The sequence below is a fragment of the Sorex fumeus genome, unplaced genomic scaffold (assembly GCF_029834395.1).
Source record: "Sorex fumeus unplaced genomic scaffold, SorFum_2.1 ptg000136l, whole genome shotgun sequence".
Lineage (NCBI taxonomy): Eukaryota > Metazoa > Chordata > Mammalia > Eulipotyphla > Soricidae > Sorex > Sorex fumeus.
In genome coordinates, this window is record NW_026606193.1 from 3,555,201 (window position 1) to 3,567,395 (window position 12,195).

A 12,195-nucleotide genomic window follows, 5' to 3' on the forward strand; every position below is an offset into this window, starting at 1 on the left:
AAAGGGCTGGAGCAATAGCACAGCGGGTAGGGCGTTTGCCTTACAAGCGGCCAACATGGCCGACCCGAGTTCGATTCCTCCGCCCCTCTCGGAGAGCCCGGCAAGCTACCGAGAGTATTCGATATGCCAGACACAGTAACAACAAAGTCTCCAATGGAGACGTTACTGGGCCCGCTCGAGCAAATCGATGATCAATGGGAGGGCCTTTACTTTTACTTTTTTTTTTTTAACCTCAAATATTCTGTATTAACAAATATCAGCTTTCCTGCAGACTAAGTAAGGCATTCTCCTAGGGATTGTGGAATTCTTTTGGTCAAATAAAGAAGGGAAGAAGACACAACCTTAGACTTCAAAATGAATGATCCGAGTATTTGTTGCCTCTCTCTTGAGATTATCCTTATCTATCTACAATATCTTCAACAATAAGAATAAGATGGGCATAATAATACCTATACGGGACTATCCTTGGCAATTAAATGGTGACACTGATTAATAATAATGGTTTTTTTTTCATTTGTTCTTTTGACTGGCTTTTTTAAAATGCTGGTCTACATCAGTAAGACTGATGGAGTGATGGCACAGCGAGTAGGGCGTTTGCCATGCACGTGGCCGATCCGGGTTCGATTCCTCCACTCCTCTGGGAGAGACTGGCAAGCTACTGAGAGTATCTTGCCCACTCAGCAAAGCCTGGCAGGCTACCCGTTATGTATTCTATATGCCAAAAACAGTAACAACAAGTCTCACAATTTGTTGTGAGAGGTTACTGGTGCCTGCTCGAGCAAATCGATGAACAACAGGAGGACAGTGCTGCAGTGCTTTTAAAAATGCCATTGAAGTGTCTAGTTTATGATTTTTTTTAGGAATACTTTTACTTTAAATGTATCTATTTAGAGTACACAGGTCATATATAAAATTCCAAATCAATACAAATTCACGAATGACCCAGTATAGTCAAAGAGAAATCAGAAGAGTCCCAGATCCAGTAGTGTTTTGTACACAGTCACTGTCATCCGATTAATCACTGATGACTCCAACGGGCGCCAGTAGCATCTCCATTTGTCCCAGCCCTGAGGTTTTAGCATCATAAACTCTAGGCCCTCTTCCGGAGGATGCAGTGCCAGCTGGGTGTCCTGGAGCGCGATGGGGACGTCCTTGGGGGTGATGCTGGGTGACCTTGGGCACAGTGGGGACGTCCTGGGGCGTGATGGTGCGGCGCCTGGCGGGGATGGCGCAGAGGCTGGTGCCCTCGAGGATGCCCCCCAGATAGGCCTCGCAGTCTCCTGCAGCTCGGGGGTCGCTGTGGCTGGGCGGCCCAGTGGGCTTCTGGTGGCGGTGGACCTCTCCTCGCAGGCCGCGCGCTCTTGCGGGCCCTTTGGTGGCAGTTGCTTGGGGCGCGGTCCCGCCCGCCCTTCGCGGTGCGCGTCCTCTGCTTGGTACCGGCCCCCTCGCTCTTCCGGACTCAGTCATTTGCACACAGTCATTTTGACCAAATCACGCATGTTCCTAACACATGGTAAGGATCGTGAGTTTATTTAGGGAAGACTAGATATTCCTGTATCGTGTCCTGCCTCTGGTGTGTGCTACATTTAATGGTAAAGAAGCTTTTTTATTCATTAGAAGCTTAGAGAGAAATGATATAGTCACTAAATTTTTTTGTTTTTGTTTTGGTCAAGGAAGACTCATATTTTTTGAGATCTGATTAGATCAGAGACGGAAGCATGAACACTGCAGTTTTAAGTGGAAATAAATTCTGCCTTTTATTTGAAGTCTAACGGAGATAAGGGTGAGAAAGAAAATTACCGTTTCTACAAACGTCCCAAATTTTACTGTAAGCATCATGTTCCATTAATAAATTGAGATCACTAGATCTTCTTAGCTTAGATGGATGGATTTATTGGTCCCATTCCAAAATTTTTACAGGAATTAGTAAGTGTTCCCAGTTGTGTATGTTTCGTCTCATCTAACAATGTTCTCTTGCCCTCTGCTCCCTGCATTCTGACACCCTTAGCTCAACAGTACACTCTTGGGAAAGTCTGACTCGAGCTGCTGGTGGTTGAGACTGTGGTGTGAAACAAGTTTATGAAAATAAACTTGTTATAGAACAAATAAAATTTTTTTTTAGAATCATGTCTCAGAATAAGTAAAATAGCCATTAATATTTTTCCCCTTTCTTCTAAATGTCCTTTCATTGTCCGTTATTTCCATGTTGGAGCCTTTGCAGTGTTGAAGCTCAACCCTAAGATTAGGGTATCGTGACCTTAATTGATATTGATCCCGCTTAATATTCCTGAAAGCATTATTCCTTGGATTAAAAAAAAAACATTTACACTAGTTTTTTCTTTCTCCAAAAAAACCTGTCTTATTCAATCCTTTTTTCAAAGAAAAAGCCCTTTCTTGTCGATCTACAATTGGAGCATGACTTGCTTTTCCACTGTAAAATTAAAAATTGAGATGTCGAGGATATTTAGAAGATGTGGGTAGGTCATAAGAAATAAACTTTTAATTGACTGATAGCACTACCAGATATATGTATTAAGGCTTTACTTCCAGGTTTCTTTTACTCATTAATCTGACTAAATGGAAGTTTTCTACATAGGATTTTCTACGTTTTATAGGGAGAAAAGTGCGAGACGGGGGATGCCAAATGTCGATGATGTCGATACCAGGATTTAAAAAGAACTGAATCTAGCCCGTGCCCCCACGCTCACTTTGATTAAGACACTCTAGATCCAGTTTAATCTGGGTTCTTAGAGTTGAAAGGCGGGTTGCTAATGGAAGAAACGACCCCCATAAAGTTGCAGAAACGCTTGATACTTAGCCTTCGGTGCACCTGTTCCTAGTCCGCATGGCTACATACCAGCATTCTCCACCTCTTAGAGAAATGACAGTGGTCTGATCTCTTCAATTTTGCTTTTAATCATGGAATAAAGTAATCTTTGACTCCTTTCAATAAAATCTGTACGGAACTTCAGAATGTACTCTCCTCTGATCCTGGATTTTGGCCTAGCTTTAGAGCTTCTCTATATCCACTGGATATGGTTTCATGTCTGGGTTAAGAAGAGCAGACTCTTTTCTGCTGACAACACCAAGAGCTTGACAGAGAACGTTCAGAGATTCGGTTCTTCTACTGACCATCTGTTTGAGGGTTGGAAGGGGCCCAGGAAGAAGCACTTGCTACACACAGTCGTGCAAATGTTGTGTCCTGTTACCCAGTGCAGTGTGTGTCATTTCTGAATTCTGCAGTGCTGAATTACAGTTCTTGATCTCCCGGGGAGTGTCATGTCACTTTGATGTGGCGGCTATTTATATGAACTCACAGCACTGGGATCAGTGTGTGGAATAGGAGCGCTTGTTTCTCACGCACAGACCTTACCCAGGATTCTCTTTGGAAAGCATGAATATTTGTCTTTTGGGGGACAGAGGGGCTGCCCATGCCCAGTGGTGCTCAGGCCTTACTCAGGGGTCCATACTGGTGGGCTCGGGTCACCATATGGAGTGTTGTTCTCAAACCCGGGTTGACTACTGCAAGGCAAGCGCCCTGTACTCTGCCCGTCACTGTCACTGTCACTGTCACTGTCCTCCCATTGTTCATCAATTTTCTCGAGCAGGCCCAGTAACGTCTCCATCATGAGACTTTGTTGTTACTGTGTTTGGCATATCGAATACACCACGGGGAGCTTGCCAGGCTTTGCCGTGTGGGCAGGATACTCTCTGTAGCTTGCCGGGCTCTCTGAGAGGGGTGAAGGAATCAAATTCGGGTCAGCCATGTTGGCTGCTTGCAAGGAAAACGCCCTACCCACTGTGCTATCGCTCCAGCGTCCCACTGCCCGTATTAGTTTTCATTCTTAGGGGTTGGGCATTATTCTAAGTGTAATAGGGATGAAATACAGGATTCATTTTGGAAACACCAAACATTCTCTGGTTTTTCTAGATGTACTGCCATAAATTCTCTGCTTCTTTATCTTAATTCCAAAGTCATTGAAACACTTATGGAAATTAGAGTTTGCACAATAATGTGTATTGAAAGTTCCAATGCTCCAAAATCTGTCCTTATCCTTAGTGAGTATGTGAGTGTAGTAGGTCCACAATTATGTATCTATATTGCTGGCCACGCCTGGCAGTGCTCAGAAATCACTCTGAGCTCTGCACTCAGAAGTTACTTCTGGCTGTGCTCAGGAGACTGTATGGGGGGCCTTTTCCTGGGACAAAGGGAGTCAGGAATGGGAAACAGTTGAAGAAGACCTGTTCTAGAACTGAGAAGTACTGTGGGAAATTTTCATCACAGAATAATGAGGTGGTCATCGTAAAACTGCTCTCGCTTAAGAGATGTCCACATAAAAGCAGGCATTTTCATGATGAAATAAACCTGGCATGTTTTGGTAATAACATATAAATAAACCCCGCACCACATGACCCCTACTCTTCTCTGTGTACATCTACCGTCTGCAAAATGCAAAGACAGCCAGGCTCTTTGGGGGTGCCCGCCCCCAGGCCTCACCTTCCTACTCCCCCTCCCCCTTAGCCAAGTCAGGAGCTCAGGGCTGGCACAAGATTGCTCCAAAGTTCCCCTCCCTTTACTGGAATAGGGGGAATTCAGTCTTAAGAATTGAAACCTCACTTCTTTCTTACGGGAAATGACTGGGGTTGGTGGGCTTGTGTCATTTGTGTATGGGCCAGTGTGTGTGTCTCAAAACAGGTGTGAGAATTCCGGTTCATCCTGAGCTGTGACAGTGGTGCAGTAGCAGAGAGCAGCTTCCCTTCTAGAAGGAGCCGTGGGCCCCCGGGCCTTCTGCAGTGTCTTGGGCACAGCCACGGGCTTCGTATCAGGACTGACTCCTGTGTTCAGCGAGCCGCTTGCTTAGATTCCTTTTCCCGGAGACATGGCCAGATGGATCCCGTCCCCTTTTACAGTGACTGATGGAGAATTAGTCCGTTCATTGCTAAAAATGTTCTCAATGACTTCAGTATGTTAAGGGCTTAGAGAGAGATAATTTGATAAAATATAGACATATGGGAGATAAAAGGATTTTGACTCTAAGATCTGACTTTCAGATTTTTCACTTGGTAGTTTTCGCCTTATTTGAAGTCCTTAATCTAATCCACATTTTAAAAACATCTTCATGGGAATCTTCAAAAGAAGAAGGTTATTTGGAATTTTGAAATTTTCATTTAATTGTTCAACTGTTTTTGGCTTTCTGTTTGTAAGGCATTTGGGGGTTTAAAGGTGATCATTTTTCTCATGTGAAAAAGTTTATCGCTGTCTAAAGGAAAGATTGCATAGGAGATTTATTGATAAATAGTAACTAAATTAGAAAGTTTATGGGTTGGAGCAAAAGAACACCTGTTGCAAGGATGGGTAGAAATGGAACTTGCAGAAGAAAGTTCTGTGAGAACTTTACATAGAGCATTACATACAGAAAATGGGGCATATTGAGGGAATGGGCGGGGGGAGAGACAGGAGAGGGGAGAAAGAGGAGAGAGAGAGAGAGAGAGAGAGAGAGAGAGAGAGAGAGAGAGAGAGTTGCTGAGTCCGCAGAAGCAGGCCTGGCCCAGTTGTCTGAGGGACAGTGCCCAGACCAGGGCACAGAGCTAAGTCTCTGATGCCAGACTATCTGCGGTCAGTGCAAAATGCTGAAAAGATTTGGGAATAGTGTCGGATAACAGTGACCCAAGTACAATTCTGGTTTGATGGTGGTGAAGCATAAATGATCCGCAGGCTTGAGGTGACAGAGCATAAAGAGACTAGATTGCACAGCACATGCAGTGGAGGAATTTGGAAACTCTGTCTAAGAGCAAATATGGGACAAGATAGATGGGAAAATCTTCAGCAGAATAGGTTAAGGTAGTGACAAAAACCAGACACTTGAGGAGAGTTGCGATGGTTGAGACGCGAGGCTAAGGTTGAGTCAGGAGAGGGAAGGCCTGTGGGTGTGAAGGAAGAGGAGCCTGAGCAGGCAGGAGAGTGACAGTGGAGGCAGCTCGGAGTGAGCAGCCCGTTCCCGTGAGAGCGGGGCCCCTGGGCTGGGCTGGAGCATAGCTGGAAGGTGGAGAGCGGGCGCTGGTGGGCCAGGAGACCCCCAGAGCATCGTGTGTGCAGCAAGTGTGTGGCGGGATCCTGCAGTCGCTGTGAGCTGTCAGAGGGAAAGCCGTGGGCCGGTTTCTGCAGAACTGTGGCCGGGTCAGAGATGGGTGAAAGGAGCAGTTGGAAGGATGAATGTAAGTTGGAAGGCTCTTTTGGTGGCCGGTTCATGTGCCGGCGTTGAGGCCCTGACTCCTTCAGAAAGGGGTTGGAGAGGGTGTCAGCAACTGCCGCGGCGGAAATTCAGCATGGCCTTGGTTACGAAGCGGGAGAGAACGGTGGTTCCTGGCTGACCGGGCGCCTGGCTTACACCACCTGCTTAGAAGCGACCGGGAGAAAGAGAATGTGGAGTCAGTCTTGGCCTTTAGTGCCCCAGCACTTTGGGGCTTTTGCTTTTCACGAGCCCAGGATGTGTTGGACCATGAAGCCACGGGAGGGCGAGCAGGGGTGCTCACCAGCCTCAGTGCTCTTTGGAAGTGTGCTGTACCTGGAGCTGTCCTCTCTGTCTCTGTGCGAGAGCCCTGGCATCCCCTTTCTGTCGACCTCTGGCCTCAGACTCATGGGAGGGAGTATGCCAGCCTTACGTTGGCACCCGACGACTAGGAAGCCTCGGTCGCCTCCCAGAGTCTCATTCCCACCCTCTCTCTTTTCCAGCTCCATCCACGGGGAGGATCTCCAACAACGTGCCTTCAGCGGGAGCGGCTGGCCCTGCCAGCTCCACGGGGGGCCCAGCCCCACCCAGCGAGCAGGACACGCTGGTGCAGAGAGCTGAGCACATCCCGGCGGGGAAGCGCACGCCCATGTGCGCCCACTGCGACCAAGTCATCAGGTGCGCAGCCCTCCGCTTCTCTGTTGCTTGCCCTCGGGATACTGTGAGACACCTGAGATGTCATTAGTGAGGATGCTTGTGGAGGGCCTGTGGAGGTAGATGGATATGCACATATATTCTCTTGTTTTCTCATTTTCTGTAACGTAGGATTGTGGTGGAGGATGATGTGTCTAGTTAAACTTTCCAGACAGTAATTCTGGGCTCTGTGAAAAAACTAAAAATAACTGATATATAGATTCTGATTAGAATGAAAGGATATTACAATTTAATGTGGATTTTCAAAGAAGAAAAGCATTTATGACTCAGAAGGACCCTGAGTGTAATATTTCCCAACTCCCTTATTGAAGAAATTTTAACGGTGAGGATTTGACTTAGATTTTAAAAATTAGTGCTGTAAATTAAAGAATCAGACACGGCAGAGTCTGGCAAACTCCCCGTGGCGTACCCAATATGCCAAATACCAGTAACAATGATGGGTCTCATTCTCCTAAGGATCCTTGAATATAATCTCAGGGCTAGGATGAAGGAGACATCACTGGGGCCTGCTGGAGGCAATCGACGACGAATTGTAAATTAAAGAACAATGAATGGGTTGTAGGTAAACAATTAGGTTTTCAAATACCTAAGCTTAAAGGATATAATTGTCTTAACATCTGTTTTAAATATTTTCTTGTTTAGTTCACAGCCCACTTCTTTAAGGTGTGTCTCTGGGTCTTTTGGGGTGGGGAGGGGGCGCACCCAGGTCTCTGGTTCCGTGCTCAGAGATCACCCCTGACCGGGCTTGGGGGTCTGTATAGGGTGCCAGGGATCCAGCCAAGCTCAGCCACAAGCAAGGTAAGCACCTTCCTCTCTGTACTATAGTATTCAGGCCTGTTGCGCGCGCGTGCGTGCGTATGTGTGTGTGTGCATACGTGTGTGTGCGTGTGTTTGTGTGTCTGTGTGTGTGTGTATGTAAATTGAATCACCCAGAGAGAGACCATGACAAAGCTGATCATGGTTGGGTTTCAGTCACACAGCGGCACAACTCCCGTCCCTCCACTAGGGTATATTTACCAGCACCAGTGTCCCCAGGCACTCTTTCTCCTCCTCCCCCCTCCCCCTCTTCCTCCCTCTTTTTGGGGCACTGTGGTCTGTAATACAGATACTGCAAGGTCATCACATTTATCCCTTTACCTGCTTTCAACACTTAGTTCTTATCCAGCATGGTCATTCCCAACTACTATTGTCACACTGGCTCCTTCTCTGTCTTACTCATCCTCTGCCCCCACACACTTGTAGTAGATTCCAAGCACTGACCAGCCCTTTCGGCACTTGCTTTCTTAGTCACATACTTTGCTTGTTTGTTTCATAAAACACAAATCAGTGCAGTCATTCTATACCTGCCCCTCTCCTTCTGACTCATGTTACTCAGTATTATACTCTCCATATCCATCTATTAATAGGCAGATTTCCTGACTTCATTTTTCCTAACAGCTGTATAGTACTCCATTATGTAGCTGTACCATATTTTCCTGATCCAGTCATCTGGCCTCAGGCATTCAGGTTATTTCCAGATGCTGGCTGGTTTGAAGAGTGCTGCAATGAACATAGATGTGCAGATGGTGTTTCTGCTGTGCGTTTTTTGGTCCCCCCAGAGTATATTCCCAGAAGTGGTATTTCTGAATCAAATGGGAGCTGAATTTCTAGCTTTTTGAAGAATGTCCAAATTGTTTTCCAAAAAGGCTGGACCAGTCGGCATTCCCACCAACAATGAAGGAGAGTTCCTTTCTCCCTGCATCCATGCCAGCACTGGTTGCTCTTGTTCTTTTTGATGTGTGCCAGTCTCTGATTTTGAGTTCATATCTTGTTGTTGTTTTGATTTGCATCTCCCTGATGATTAGTGATGAAGAGCATTATTTCATGTGCCTTTTGGCCATTTGAATCTCCTCTTCAAGAAAGTTTCGTTTATTTCTTCTCTCCATTTTTTGATGGGGTTGAAAGGGTTTTTTCCTGTAGAGTTCAACCAGTGCCTTATATGTCTTTGATAGTAAGCCCTTATCAAAGGGTTTGGGGTGATTAACCTTTCCCATTCCGCGGGCTTTCTTTGTATCCTGGTCACTGTTTCTTTTCTTTGAGGTGCAGAAGTCTAATGTAGTCCCATTTGATTATCTTTGCTCCAACTGCTTGTTAGTGTCGTTTCATCTTTGAAGATCCCTTTAGCTTCAATATCTTGAAGATTTTTTCCTACTTTTTCCCCATGTACCTTAAAGATTCAGGTCTGATATTGAGACCTTTAATCCATTTTGAACAGACTACAGTGCATGACTATAAAGGTCTGAGTTCATTTTTTTTTTTTACATGTAGCTGTCCAGTTTTCCCAGCACTACTTGTGATCAACGTCTACTTTCACTGCATCATGGTCTAAAAAGATAGTTCAGGGGCTGGAGTGATAGCACAGCGGGTAGGGCGTTTGCCTTGCACGCAGCCAACATGGCCAACACAGGTTCGATTCCCAGCATCCCATATGGTCCTCCGAGCGCTGCCAGGAGCAATTCCTGAGTGCATGAGCCAGGAGTAACCCCTGAGCGTCGCTGGGTGTGACCCAAAAAGCAAAAAAAAAAAAAAAAAAAAAAGATAGTTCAAATACAGCTTGTATTTTCCTGATTTTCCTGAGGTATGCCTTGTAGCCCAGCATGTGATCTGTCTTGGAGAATTTCCATGTGCACTGGAGAAGAATGTGTATTTGCTTTTGGGGGATGAAAAGCCCTGCATATATCCACTAGCCCTCCCTTGTCTATTTCTTTCTTCAAAGCCAGTATTTTCTTGTTGAGTTTTAGTCTTGTTGCTCTATTGAGAGGGGACAAGGCAGTGTTGGAGTCTCCAGCTACTATTGTGAATTCTATTAGCAGTTGTTTCATTGGGTGTATATATGTTTAGGATGGCAATTTCTTCCTAATGTACTCATCCCTTGATTTTCAAAAATGGTTTTTGCTGTCCCTCTAACCTTCATCAGCCTGAAATCTATGTTGTTGGCTACTAGTATGGCCATCCGGGCCTGCTTGAAGGAATTGTTGGCCTTGTCTTGCATGCAGCTGATTCCAGTTCAATCCCTGGTACCACATGGTCCTCCAGGTGCCACCAGGCGTGATCCCTTAGTACAAAAGCAGGACAAGACCTGAGCAGGGCCACATGTGCCCCAACACACCCCTCCTCCTGCCATAAAAGAAAAAGAAAAACAAAAAAAAAATGAGCATGGATAAAATGGGAAGATCCAGATTACATTTGCCATCTCCACCTGCCTCGGTTTCAGATTTAATACTGTACCAGGATTTAATTTTTATGCACCATCTTCCTGAAGGCGAAATAATATCTTTTATGTGAATTACATGAATAGCCATCCCTTAATTGTGTCTTCATCTATTAAATTTTATATTGCTTTAGATTAGCCCCGAACTTGCAATCAGTTAAGCATTAAAGCTTCATTTACTAGGGAAGTTAATAAGAATAGGGATTACTTCATGTTCGGATCACGTAACAGTAATTAACATAGCATATTTGCTAAAGCAGCTTGAAAAGATTGTGGTCCGTTCAGGGACCTAGTTAAGGCATAATTCTAGTTCCTGGCCTCAGTGTCAGTATCAATTACCAAAGCCAGGCTGCCTGAGATCAAGTGACCTTCTCTTGGACACCTGTTTTCATGACAAGCTGCAGTTGCAGGCTGGATACTTTCAATACAGTCTATTGTATTGAGGCAAATACTCAAATGTTTTAAGATTTGTTTGATAATTTCTGTTGTTTCCCATAGTCCAGTGTTAGTTTGTAACTTTTGTTTTGCATTTCTTTTCTCGGTATTTCAAATTTTCAGAAGCATGTTTTAGATAAAAACAAACACAAATTTTTATTTTGTTTTGTTGTTTTTTCCTTAAACCTCAGAAATTTGGATCACTGGACGTCAGTACCCTCTCTCTGCAGCTTAAAGCTCTGTGTATAATCTTACATGAATAGAATGTTTTAAACACGCCTGATTTGTAGGTAGACAGGATGCTATAGCTTAGGTTCTTTTATAAGTTTTGATTTAAGTTTATGTGGGACGTTTTCAGTCTGTTTGGTAAGTAAACCATCTCTTTGCCTTATATGCATGAAGAGATCACTGCTAGAGCTCTGGATGATAAACAAAGAGAAAATCAGGAAAATGTACCCAAAACCACATTTTATTTTCCATGGTAAAATGGGCATTTAAAAACTGTTCCTTGCCTATTCCACCTAATGGCATAAAAATCTATTGTTTACTAGTGCTGCTAGCTAATTACCTGGAGCACATTTCAAATATGCCTCTTAGCATCTTCATGGAAAAAATATGTAATTTACGGTGCTTGATTTATTATTTTCAATTAGTTTTATCATCGGATAAATTGCAACATAGCATTATATGTGTTTCAGGGTGCATCACTGAAAAAACAACATTAAGTCTGCACTGAAATTTAGACTGATCTTATGTCTGCCCCTGTGTGTTCCGACCTGCCAGCTCTCTGCCCACTTTCTTTTGGTTACCACTGTTGGTCTTAAAGTTCACAGACTGTTTTTGTTTCTGTGTTTAGAATATTTTAGATATGGGAAATAGCCACTTATTGTATTATTCTGCCTTTTTGTGTTGTTCTGTCTTTTCTTTGGTAGAACATCAAAACATTCACTCCTAGTCAAATCTTTGATTACAAGGAGATAGAAAGTCGGGTCGCTCACGTGTTTAATGCTCGGCCGTTTCCAGACTCTGGTTTGGAGAGAGCCTCCTCAGATACACAGCTGGTGTCTGCTGCACCTTCACTTTGGGGACTCACTTAGGTGATGGATTTTGATTTTTTTTTTTTTTTTGGTCATTGCACATCCATAAACATGGTTTTTTTTTTTTTGTAGGAGTACCGCTATTTATTTAGCCACTGATTAGCTGATTGAATTATAAACATGTTTTGTTGCTTCTAAATTTTTCTGTGATCCCCATCATCCCCCTCGATACAAGAGCCCACAATTTAAGAAGTGATGCAGCAGTGGGCCTTTCAGATCAATACTTTGTCCAATAAAAAGCCATTAAAATTTCATGAAATAGTGGTTAATGCTGAGGTACTAATCATCGAAGCATATAAATATGTCATTGTATCCCTTAAGGTGACTAACGCAAATGTAAATGATATAAATTCTGTTAACTTACAGAATGTAAACATGAACTCTAGAGTTGTACTTCAAGTTTTAAAATAATTGTTTTGAGGCTCCACCCGGCAGTCAGGCCGTGCTCCTGCCTCTGACTCAGGAACCA

General features: G+C 44.2%; 1 protein-coding gene across 6 annotated transcripts in view; it reads left to right on the forward strand.

Annotated features, from left to right (window-relative positions):
• PDLIM5 (PDZ and LIM domain 5) overlaps positions 1-12,195 on the forward strand; it is a 171,388-nt gene that overhangs the window by 142,423 nt on the left and 16,770 nt on the right. For all 6 annotated transcript variants that reach the window (XM_056106627.1, XM_056106628.1, XM_056106629.1 and 3 more), the window contains one exon: positions 6,734-6,908. In XM_056106627.1, the coding sequence (XP_055962602.1) occupies positions 6,734-6,908 (175 nt within the window). The remainder of the gene's footprint in view (positions 1-6,733; positions 6,909-12,195) is intronic.